The following is a 12,862-nucleotide window of genomic DNA, read 5'->3' on the forward strand; positions in this document are numbered from 1 at the left end:
CGAAAATGGGTCATATGTAAGGAATGTGTAGATTGCATCTGCCTCACCTGCCTTGGCTCTGATGGACAGCCCTTCACGCTGCCTGGGACGACACAGTAGCTGCAAACCCTGGCTCGGAAGCGAGCAGGAGGAGCTCGCCACCCTCCAGCACCTCATTCTCATTCCTGAGCTGAAGGAATGTCATGCACTGTGCAGCCAGTAACCCGATGCTATGCCAGGCCTCCCAGGAGACCCCATTAGCACTTGTGGTGTGTTCTTGGGAAATCAAGAGCTGCATGCAGTGGCACAAGTAAAGAGCTGATGTTTGCAGCACTGCCCTGCTCTGCCCATCCTGCAGTGCTCAGCATGCTGCACTCAGGACCAGTGGGAATCTCCCTGCTGCCTACTGAAACACAGCCATGTCCAGCCTGAAGAGAAACAGCTGTGGAGAGGAAGAGCACACCAGCCCTGCAGGCCAGTTTAGGCAAGCATACAAGAAAAGTTCTGCTTCTGGTTGAATTCAGAAGTGAATGTACAAACTAAAATGGACCTGAGCATGGATGTGGGCCTTATTTGCAACAACTACTTGTAAAGATTAAAGTAGAGGCTGCCTGGGAGCTGGGACTATTCCTGGTATAAAAGATAGAATCAGGCATCTCCATGGGCCAATTATTCTTGATGCTAGTGCAGGTTCTGGGGGTGGTGAGCTGACAAATGCCTGCAGATGGAAGTGAGAGGATTAGCTGTGCTGGAGAAGGAGCTGGCCACCAAGGTGTGAGCTGTGGATGTCCACTCCGTGCAGTGATGCTCCTTTTTCACATGTTTCTGAGCCCTGACATGCCTTCTGTTTAACCTTGACTCACAGGAAAGAGCAGTAGTCAGAGAATCATTCCCTCCTGTGATGTGCATTTCGGGTCTACTGGCCCCCCAGGTTAGTTCAAGGGAGTTAATTCATGAGAGATGGTGCCTGTGTGGGTGGGGGTGATTGAGACTGTCAACAGAGTGTGGCTGTTTGACTCTCCTGCTTCTCCTAAGGTGGTGGGTGCACCTTTTGCCTACAGATCTCCAGCTTTCATGCAGTCTCAGCACCTGCCAAGCAGCAGTAAGAGCTGCCTCTCTTGCATCACCACGTTCTTGGCACTGAACTCCCAGTCACCTTGCAGCCCCATCTGCCAGAAGGAGCCGATGGTGTGGAAAAGCTTGCTCCCACTCAGACTAATGAACCTGTTCCCCTGCAAGCCTCCTGAAGAGAGCAGGTTTTGTCCAAGTTTTGTTCAGGGTGGTGGTGAGGCTTACCCACCTGCTGTCCCATTAGCTCAAGGGCAAGAGTGTTTCTGAGTGTTTCTGTGAGCACTGGATTGCAGGACACCAGACCAAATAAAGCAGGTGACACCAGTGTAACATGTGGATGTACCTCATGCTCCCCCAGTGCCACAGGTTCTGATTAGGGTTCAGCTGCCTGCAGCTTATGGCGGGGCTGCAAGGGAACTTCAGAGGTTTTTTGCAGCTCATCCATCCCTTAGCCAGCCCCAGGATTTCCCCCCATACCTGTACACGAGCCTCGGTGAGGTCTGTCCTCATGGCTAGCTGCTCCCTGGCATAGACATCGGGATAGTGGGTCTTCTGGAAGACCTTCTCCAGCTCCTCCAGCTGGTAGCTTGTGAAGGTGGTGCGGTTCCTCCGCTTTTTGCCCTTGTTGCTCTCCGAGTCAGCCTTGTCCATGGGGCTGGGGAGGTCTGTGCTGGCCCTGTCCTGGGGCACCTTCACCCCGGCCTCCTTCACGCTGAGGTAGCTGCTGTCCATTGCTGAAGGGTCGGAGCTTGGCTGCAAGTCAGGCTCTCCCAATCCACTTTCCTTACCTGTTTCAGTGGGAGGTAGGGGAGGGAAGAGGAGGGCAGGTTTGACCAGGGGTAGGGGGAAGGGAGAGAGAGAAAAAGAAACACATGTGAATATTTTGACCTATTTTGCCCAGCACAGGTGGGCAAGAGGAGGCTGGGGCAAGGTCTCTCAGTTCCTGCTCCCTCTCAGAGACCCAGGTGGGAGGATGAGCCCTGTGCACTCAGGTACACACACCTGAGCAAGGCTCTCCTTCAGCCACACCTGCAGAAACAGCACCCCCTGTGTGCAGGGCAGAGGGAAATGAGAGGAGTGTGACAGCAGTCTGGGGGCTGTTCCCACCTGGTTGCCCTCAACAATTAATAATTAATGAGACATAACATGTGAGAGCAGTATGGCAGGCAGGAGGAAGAGGTTTCAACCACTGAACCAGTGAACTGTTTCCTTTCTAAGGCTTAGCAGCTGCAGTAAAACCACCATGTGGCTTTGTAACAGGGTATATGCATCCTCAGGCACAGGCACTGTCTGTGTCCTCTCCTGCACACCTCCTGCCTCCAGTGACAGTGGTGTCCCCTTCATGAGCAAGAGTGATGCTATGCCTGCAGGACCCTGGTGGGGATCCATGGCTCTCCTTTATCTGATGCCACTGCTCTGCATGGTGGGCTGAACCCAGGACAGAAAAAGAGGGATCTGTGTGAGCAACTGGCCACCTGCCATATCATGCACAGCCAAGTGTGGCGCCTGGCCACGTTTCTGCCTGGGATCTGGGGGCAAAAAACATGGTAGCCCTACTGAAGGCTTTAACCTTGAGCCACTATGCTCAGTTCCTAAATGTGTGGGAAGTGATACTGTGGTATTTTCTATCCATGCTCTTCTTACCAAGCCAAGAGCACATCAAGTGTCTCATATTTTTTTGAAATTTCCCTTTAGTCTATTTTTAGAACTTACCAGGACAGGATCAGTCTTTCTGGGAAACAGTTCCACTATTTAGTGATGTTTCCACTGGGAGCTTTTCCCAGGCAATGTGATAGGGTCACTAATGTCAGCTTAGGCATCTTAGCCTGTGTCTTTGGCAATACTCATCTCTTGTTACAAAATCCTTTTACTAATTCACTGTGTATTTACAGTTTAGCCCTTCTGTGAACAGACCTGTCACATCTTCACAGCCAAAAGCCCATGAAAATTGTTATGAAAAGGTGCACAGTGTACAAGTCCTTGCCCATCTCTCACTCTCACAACTGAAAGGCTGAGATGATTGGGATGAAACCAGGAGGGTGAAATGTAGCTCACATGTAGCTCACCCTCAGGCATAAGAGTGAGGGTGGCCCAGGTTTAAGCCTGGAAGGATGAGCTGTGAAAGGGATTTGGGAAGAAAATTGCCCAGGTGGTACAGAGGGCTTGTAGGCAGACCTTGGATGAAGGCAATACAATCACCTGCCACTTTCACCCTACTGTGATTTCAGATTTATTGCTTTCTCTAATATTGTTCCTTCAGACTTTTGAGGAGCTCCCTATAAAGCTTACCAAAACTTGATGTCTATCTCAGCTCTCTTTCTTTGATCCTTGGGAACATTTTGCAAAGATTTATGCTCCCTGGGTTCCAGAACCAGTGTCTAGGCCAGTGACTGACACTCTGCCTCCTCTTTGAACCTGCCTTCTCCAACTGGCTGACCTCTCCCATTGCTCCTGGGGGATGCAGGTGGACAGACCTGTCTAAAATGGGCTGGGACAGTGCCCTGCCCCACAGCCTTGGTAAATCATAAGTTACGGACATGATATTTATAATTTTTACAACTGAAAATAAAACAGTTCCAGAAAGTCTGCAGCAATGGACTACCACCTATGAGACTCAGTAGAGACAGAGTAATAAATAAAGTATTCCAAGAGGTTGTGAGTTTTTCTGGGTTTGGTTTGTTTTTTTTTCTTTTTTCTTTTTTTTTTTTTCTTTCTCTCTTTCGAGGATTATTTATGATGTCAGGAAGCTCAGTACATTTTCCCCTACAGCTCTGCTCTGGCTGCCTCCCTAACTCCTAAGCCCCCTGCATCTCCAGCAGCAGCAAACACAAGACCTGAAGCCTTTCCTTGGGAAATCCTCTGCTGGTTTTTATCTGCTTCAGGAGCTCAGTTAGCTGGGGATAGGTCTGCACAAACATGCACAAACACAAACACACACAGAGGAAGAGAGAAAAGCTCTGTGTCTGTTCTAATTTCGTTGACAGCATAGCTCAAACTGCAGCTGAGAGCTGGGCCCAGGATTTTCAGCACTGATAAGTTATCTCCATCACAAACTATCAGCCCCAAGGAGCAAGGACTGTCCCTGCTGCACACACAGTGGGTGTTCCCATGCCTGCTCTGCCAGTCCTGAGCCCCCTCCTTGAAGCTCAGCCATGCTGCTCCAGTGCTCCTGCACTGCAGCCGGTGTGGGCTTCTTCACCTCCAGCCCCTGAGAGCCCTGGTAGGGATGAACTGTTTATATGGGGCGGAAACTCTGGGATGGAGGTCCTGATGGCAGTGCTGGGAGGGCATGGTGTGCATCCACTCTCAGCTGAACATCCCAAGAAACAACTCTCATTCCCTAGAAACAGGCTCCCTGACCTCAAAACAGTCACGCTAACTGCTGAAGTGAAACAAATTGCATACATCTGCATATGGATATGCCCAGACTTCCTGTAACTGGAGATGGCCTCAAAGTTTCAGTGCAAAGTTTGGGGTGTCTGTTTCTAATCAAACCTAGAGAGACCTTGAGTTACATATTGTGAAGATCTCTGTGACAAGGAGTTGATGTGAGCACCACTGCACCCTTGCAAGCCCGACAGCAGAGTTGGTGCCTCCTGCACTGCTTGCCAATCCATCCTTGCCCTCGTAGCAGTAGAAGGAGGATATTTTCTGACTTCCCACAATTATACCCTGCTCTTCCAGTGCCTTGGCTGCTGGCTAGACCATCAGCACTCCCAAGACCTTCCCTGAGTCACCCTGTGTCAGCTGACAAGGGACAGTCCAGGATAACTGGGCATGTGGGCCCCAAGCATCTTGTAGCTCCTTTTGGGCAGGAGGGATGCCTGCATTCCCACTTCTGCAGGGGATATGCAGAATAATGCCTTTCAAATCTCACCACATCTGTCCTGGGAACCCTACAGGAGAAAGGGGGTGCAGGAGACACAAGACCATGTTCACCTGTGGCCATGAGGTAAGGCCCTGAGACAGCAAGGCATTGCTCTGCTCTGCTGACATGCTCCTGAAGGGAACAGCCATCTTTATCATGCTGTCAGAATGTTTGGATTCACAGCTTGTATCTGTTTTGTTCCTCAGGTGTGCTGTTTTAAGAAGGTGCTGAAGTAAAATCTTGGCTATGTACAATCTTATCCATGGAATTTAATTTAGAGCAAAGTCAGTTTTGGTGCATCTACAGGGATGGAGACTGGGACATTTCCAACACACAGCTTTGGGTAGGTCTGCTTTGCACAGCACGTGTGTGACAAGCCACAGCTCCTGCCTGATAGGTTCCTTCACACAGATCCTGGGATGGCAGCCCCACAGCCCATAAGGCTGCAGGAGAGCTACATGGGCAGCACAGCCTGGGGACACAGCCAGCACAGCCTGGGGACACAGCCAGCACAGGGCAGTTTCCCCTGGGCTCCAGGTAAAAATCCCTGCTGGGTCTTGGCACTGCTAATATACTGCTCTGGCAACACCTTGTCCAAGCTATTACAGTCTCAGCAAAGAGCTAATGCTATCCCAGTCTTGGGAGGCTTCAAGAATAGCCTTGAACTTCTGCTGGCATGTGGCAGCTCACAGACATTGTCTGCCTGTGGACAGCCCATGTCCAAAGAGCACGGCACAGGTGGCATGGGGCAGCACCAGGCTGCCCCTCTGCTCCCACACTAAATGGCACTGGGGCCTTCTGCCTTCCTGTCCAAGTGTGGGCACAGGGCTGTTCTCCCCTGCCCACCCCCAGATTCCACAGTCTCCAGGGCTGGCCACTTCAGGGTGCCTCTCCTTGCCTGCACAAGCATGGTCTGACTCTTCATAGCAATGGCCCTTTAAAATAAAAAAAAGCTCTTAATGTCATTCTCTCAACTCTTGCTTAAATACCAGTGCTAAAAGGGTTCAGGCAGTGCATTTTACACTTCTTACCAAGGCAGATTTGCACCACAGCCCAGCCAGCACACCTCAAGGACTTGGACGGCTATAGGAACCTTATCCAGCTCCTATGATCCTGCCTCAACATATGCTGAAATGATCACACTTGTTTCTAAGCTGTCTGTTGCAGTCTTCTGCCTCCTATCTGTCATTAAAATCTAGAAGTCAACACACGACTATTCTTTTTAAAACATTCACATTTTGGGTTATATAGGAAAAAACAAAGTGACTGAATTTTAGACATATAAAGACCCAAATATTCAGGTTTATTTCTGTTCAGGGTGTCAATGCTCTTGCAGTCTACACATGTAGAAAATATTTTAACACTTTTGTAGTTGTATGTGGCATCATTGATTTTATTTGCAATGATCAGATGCTTAATCATACTTTCACTCTTGTGCCCAACTGAAGTGTAAAACTGGGCAGCATTTGTCTCTTAAATGCAGATGGTATAATTCTAGATAGGACACAAACCATTGGCTTCATTCTGGAAGCTGCAGTTACCACCTGCTGCTAAGCAGAAGCTGGTTGGAGCATCTCCATTTCACCTCTGGATAAGGATGAATATACAGCCTGTCCATCCCTCCCAGACCAGGCCTCCTTTGGTTGATTCTGCAGAACCTGAAGGAAGGCTGAATAAGGTCTATGCTGTTCCTCTGCGCACGGTACAGCATTCACTGACTTCCCACTGTGCTCAAGAGACCCGTGCATGAATGTTCTCATCTGCATGGATGCTCTGTCCCTCTCTGCTGAGCTTGTCAAAGCTGCTGGCACTGCTGCTTTGCTGCCTGCAGCCTCCTGAGGCTCTACAGCAAAGGGGGGACACACTCTGTGGTTACTCATGGTGGAACTCACAGACTAAAAATAGCTGTGAAATACCTGATCGCCTTGGGGAGCTAATTACAGGCAGAGTGAAGTCCGACAGAAAAGTCTACCTGTAGAAGATTGAAAGGGGACAGGAGTGTTTCTCTCTACTGTGCTCCTCCTGACCGCACCTAGGACTCCCCTCTTTGAGAAGAGACTTATTTTTCTGATCAGAGCATACAGCAGGAACAATACTAAGGCCTGGAGCAGAAAGGTCTAAAAACCTCCTTCTGTTCCTGAAAAGCAGGCTGGAGACAGTGTCAAAGGTCCCACACAGCAAGTTCGTGGGTGGATTTTTGGTGGCCCTGAAGCCAGTGCATAACTTGAGTCACTGGCTCTACCTCCGCTGTATGCTTGGGAGACGTTTCTGTGGGTGTCAAATTCACCTCAGTCCTGGCTGCACTTAAGCCCTCTTGTTCCTGGCTGGCTAGTTCTCCTGGACTAAATCACTGCATGAGTTTGGGGACAGACAGCTTGATAAACATTAGCTCTAGTGCTGCTGAGAAGTTTACATCACAGCAAGCCTTGGGAATATGCACTATTTACTTGGGGAAATTGCTGTTCCTCTCACTTTTATTCTGAACTAGTTTTTTTGGTTTTTTCCCCAATACAAACATCTGTTTTTGAGGGCATGTGTTGCTTTATTGCCTGATTAGCTGGATTCACACACCCTGTGGCTACTTGGGGAGAGCTCAGCATTGTCTGTACAAATGCAACATGTGCTTCTTGCTCCTCTTTCATGTTTTTTAAAGGACGCTAACAAAACTGGCTTTTACATAAACAAATCAATTCTGAAAACTCTGCATAGAAGCTGTGGCTAGAGAAAAAGGCACAGCTCATTCCCCAAGCCCTTTTTCATGTGGCACATCCATCTGAAAAGCAGGAAAGTGCTGACTAGCAAATTTTGAAGGCACAAAAATGCTTCTAGCAACCTGCTGCAATTGCAGTTGACTTTCTGGCTCCCAGAACAAGATATAAGGAAAGAGCAAGAAAATGTACTGCCATTGCCTCCATGAAGAGAAAATGAAACTGCTCCATCGCATACCACGGCTTTTTCACTACTGAATGAGAAGGAAGATTATTGCTTATGCCAATATTCTGGAGTTGGGTATCTCAGTTCTCTTGCTGATTTCCCAGAGACATAGTTTTTCCTCTCTGACACCTGAAGGTCTTCAGTGTTGCAGGGGGTGACACAGTTCCTTGGGGATATGCCAGGATTAGCCAAAAGATGACTTTTTAAGTGACAGCAGATGGAAGTGGCAGCCACCTCGGTGACATCAGAGCCTCGTTAGATTCCATGCAGGTGTTCCAGGCACAGGGCTGGGGGTGATCAGCTACAGGTTTGCAGCATGCCAGGCCATGTGCAAAGTTTGATGGGTGACAGACAAGATGGGTCAGCTAATGCATTTTAACATGTCTGATTTCTCCAGTCCCCCTGGCATGTCACAAACAGCTAGGAAAAAATCGTGGATTTCTGCTCCACCCTACTTGTGTCTCTGCCTAAAGCAGTGCATATGAACCACAAGCCATCTAGAACCTCTGAACTGATATACCCCCAGTGAGTACTAGCCAGGGAAGATGGATAAGGCAGACAAGTATGTGAAGGGGGCTTGAAAGGGCTTTCAGTTTCCTCTTGGCTCTGGTTTTGATACCTTTTGGATTAGTCTCCTCCTTCCCAAGCAGTCCTGCATGCCTTGCCATGACAGTGATCACCTGAGGGTCTTGCTTTTTCCTAAGCTCGTCAGAACCAGATGTAAGCACCTAAGTGCTCTGAAGACTTAGCTCAATGCTGAATGGATTAAATGTATTATTTCATTTAGAAAAAAATCAGCATCACTAATATTGGGCAAAGTATTGAATGGTGTCATCTCAGTCATAGGCTCCTACCTACACACAGAACTAACAGGTCCTCAGTGCTGTTTGCTGAAGACATGTTCTCCACAGACAGGCACTTAGGGTTTTGCACACCTTGATGCTCTGTCCCAGTGTTGGAACTCTGCTCTGCTCCTGTCTGAGCTGAGCTCTCCTACTGGGACATCCTTATTGGCTATCAGCATCTGGAGCAACATCTGCCCAACCCAGCAGGTCTACCTTACTTTGGGATCATTCAATTATCCCTCTGTTGTGTTGTTATATCCAGCAAGGTTGCTGCTCCTCTGCTTGGATGCTATCTCCAGCTGAGTTAGTGACAGTAGCACCTAAGGCAGCCAGCATTCAATCCCCTCCCTGTGCTGGGCCCTGTGAAGTCAGGCTCTGCACCTGCAGCAGGGTAAGTGTGTGCTGCGGAGCTCTGGGACTGACAGCGCTCAGTGCCACTCAGTGCCTGCAGTAGCACTGAGTGCTGTTCAGAGTGACAGATGAGGCTGATGCAGGGCTTAGGGCTAAGCTCTCACTCTGACAGGAAAAGCATGAGTTCCCATCAGATGCAGATTTATGTATTCATCTTAACCTCACCCATGCCTTTTGGCCACTGCAAGGATCTGAAAAGATCCCTCCCTTGAGCACTGCAAGAGGAAAGGGGGCTCTTCTCCACAAGCTGTCTTCTTCTCCAGAGGTTTCCCCTGCAACCAGTCAGTGCCTCACTTTTCCCCACAACATGCCCTGGACATTTGTGCTGCAATTTCCACCCCAGGATGTGTGTTGGATGAGCAGGACTTCTGCTCTGACAGGGTGAGAGGGAGGTATGAGGCAGTCATGCAACCTTTCATATCTCAATGTGTGTGTTGCCTTCCATGACAACCACACACCAAGTGAGGCACCACTGGCCATCACCTTGACAGAAGGTATAAATCAACCATCTAGTTAAGGAGGGAGTGGGGGATTCTCCTTCCTGCTGGTGAGACAGAGCTGCCTGAAGGGAGTTGATCCTTGCTCTGATGTCTGGCTACGGCACAGTTTAATTCCCTGCTGCCAGCTTGCAGAGTGATTCACCCCATCCTGTGGGTCAGTGCCTGCCTGAACGCTGTTCACCTCATTGGGTTGGTTGTTCTGTCTGCCTCTCTCTGCATTCTTCTGTCTGTCTGCTTTGCAAAAGCAACCTCTCTGCAGCAGAGACAGCCAAGCATTGCTGAAGTTTAGCTGCCTCCCAGAGGTGACTTCTAGTTGCCTGTTTCGTGCTGCTGGTAGCAGGGCTGGACCTACAACCTGAAATTGCCGACTGAGAAGGGGGCAGGAGGAGGGAGGTCAGGGTCATTTTGTAATGGGCTGGGCAAGAGCTCAGCTCTGTCTGCCTTATGAAGTCCTGGTTCAGATTAATGACAGATGAACTTCAGTGGCTTGTGGGCCCTGGCCAGGGTGGTGTCCAGCAGGCTCTGCCAGGCTGAAGCAGCCAGCCTGTGGCCCTAGTCCAGCAAGGCACTGCAGGATGTGTGTCCCTGGACTACCCTTATGCAAAAGTGCAGTGTTATGTACTTCAGATGGGCAGTCAGGCAAGTCCAAACAAATCTTCCCAACACCACTCCCATGGTGCTCCTTGTGCTTCTCAGTCTGGGCCCTCAGGTGCCCCTACGGAGAAGACCTGGAGACTGCCGAGTCTGGATGAGATGCTGTGGCAACCCATTGGAACCCAAGTATGACACATCTCAGGGGGATTTGAGTGCTACCATTTACACTTGGAAACTGGAAAGCAGGAGTGATAGAAAGCTGGAGTAAAAGCAGAAAACAACCAAAGTTGGCTGAACCTCACAGAACCACAGAAAGGGTTGAGTTTACACATTGAGACAAAGTTTGGGCAAGATTTCTTAGCAAAGCAGTTCTGTTGTTCTTCAGTTTTATACAGCTGATTAGTAAAGAAAGGCCCAAACGAGGGAAGAAAAACCTTCAGCCCTCCCCAAACCTGCCTGTTCTTGGAAGAACATCTATAATTTATTTTCATTCCAACTGCACATTGCAAAACTCAAGGCCAGCCGGGTCTGGGATAATTCCTACAAGCACTAGACTTTTAGAAACACTCCAGAAAGAAATTAGGTTTCTGGCTACCAAACCCACTAATTCACCATCACTGGGCCTGGGCAACAGACTGGCATCAGCTTTTACTGGCAGAGAGTATTAGTGCAACAAAATCCCAAAGTGAAGCAAGAAGCAGAACAATCAAACTGGGAACTTGCCAGCCTAGAAGCAAGACAATAACCAACAGCAAACCTGAGAACAGCAGGTTGTTTCCCCTGACCTTTATACCCTCATCAGGAGAGGGGGTTAGTGCTGCAGCCCCACAGGGGTTTCCTGCAGAGGAGATGCTGATGCCAGTTGGGGTGGGAAAGCCCAGACTCCTGAAACGCTCTGAAGGTAGCAGCAGCAAAGTCTGGTACCAGGGACTCATCCCTTGTCTCCATGAGCCCACATGGAGTGCAGAGGGTACAATGACATCAAGGTCTCTCTGAGCTTGAGAGAGGTACTGAGGAGACATGGCTGCACTGCATGGCCTGGCCATGAACTGCAGTGTGTCTACACCACAGCTGTGGAGAAAGGGCAAAGACAGAAAAATCCATCTAAGAATGGCTTGCTTGGAAACTCCAGTTGACCCTGACACAGTCTAAACAAATATTTTTTTAAATTACTCAGAATGCCCCAGTCTTCTTATATGTATCCCCAAAGACTGTCATAAAATGTCTGCAGAAAGGACTCCGTGAACCTCTCCTGCCCTGCTCTAGAGGCACATATTTCAGCTCCAGTCAAACTGAAGTTTAATAAACCCTTGGCCTCTGTAGGTTCCCCCAGTCTCTGCAGCAAAAAATTTTCCTCTGCCTCAGTCTGGCTCTGGGTCTGTGTCCACCACTGGTGTTTGTTGTGAGCTGCCAACACCGCTGCAGCCTCTGATGGGAGACCACCATTAGCTGTGAGTGCTACTCTCTTGCACCTCACATTTATTTCTGCTGGGGCTGTGAGGAGTAGGGAAAGAGTGTTTGAAACTCTCCCTCATTTGTCATCAGCTCTGAAACATATACACCAGCTTTGGACTTCTCTGGGGCTTTAGCTCCATGCCCTTCATGACCCGGATGAGAGAAGATATATGTTTACTATGGAGAAAGGATAATCTAAGTCTTTTGAATTATTCCAACAGCTGACACAAGCCACTGTGCCTGGTCAAATACTGGGAAACCCTGCTTGCATCATGGTTTAAGTGCAATGCTTTCCTCATCCAAAAAAATACTTATGTGTTTTTCAATAATCCCCCTTTAATGAAGTTTTGCCAATTCATTAAGGAGGAAAATGATACTCCATGACTTGACCAATTACTCTTATGAGACACTCGTGCAAGAGCCCAAACACATGGTTCCCAAAGGAAAGGGATGAAAATTATTTACAGAAGCAGTGAGGCAAAGGTTTATTGATAATGAGGCACTAAGAGGAAATGGAATGGATGTGCATAAGATTCCTCTAGTAAATGAACAACAAATAGTATTTACATTTTTAATTTTGAGCTGAGAATAGCAACATTCACAGACCCACAGATTATTCTGAGTTAGAAGGGACCCACAAGGATCATTGAGTCCAAGTCTGACGTGAATGGCCCATATGGGGATTGAACCCAAGATGCAGGTCAAATGACAGTTATTAAGGAAAAAATTCCATTAAGTAGTACTGAGCAAGGAAAACATCCACAAAAGTGTGCTCTTACTTGTGAAAGGGGAGTCATGAATTGCTCAAAGGGTAAACTGTGCTTGTCAAGTAATTCAGAGAGCTATGCACTCTGAGGTCAGAGAAAGGGATTTCATTTCACTTGAGAACTACTTCACCTTGCAACACATATAATTGTCACCAGGGGGGAAAAATGAAATTTAAAAAAAACCAAAACAACCAAAAAAACCCAGAAGAAGGTTTGCATGAGCCAAGAGCATTTGACCTTTACTTTCTACCCAATCTCTGAGTGTCAGTTCTTTTCCCAGACTGTGCCTGGTGAGCCACGTTCCCACAGTGACTGCCCATCCTGAACATACTCTCCAGCTAAATACTTCTTGCTTTCCGGGTCTTTGGATCACAGACACTGGATCCCTCTCTATGGTGAACACTTCTCTGTTTTCTCATCATCATCCAGTGTTGGAAG

At 48.5% G+C, this 12,862-nt stretch overlaps 1 protein-coding gene across 2 annotated transcripts in view; it reads right to left on the reverse strand.

The window, feature by feature from the left end:
* The window catches only part of ALX4 (ALX homeobox 4), a 41,130-nt gene that overhangs the window by 11,409 nt on the left and 16,859 nt on the right, over positions 1–12,862 (reverse strand). For both annotated transcript variants that reach the window (XM_039731038.1, XM_039731037.1), the window contains one exon: positions 1,528–1,838. In XM_039731038.1, the coding sequence (XP_039586972.1) occupies positions 1,528–1,838 (311 nt within the window). The remainder of the gene's footprint in view (positions 1–1,527; positions 1,839–12,862) is intronic.

This window comes from Passer montanus, unplaced genomic scaffold (genome assembly GCF_014805655.1).
Source record: "Passer montanus isolate IOZ18808 unplaced genomic scaffold, ASM1480565v1 scaffold75, whole genome shotgun sequence".
NCBI classification, from domain to species: Eukaryota; Metazoa; Chordata; class Aves; order Passeriformes; family Passeridae; genus Passer; species Passer montanus.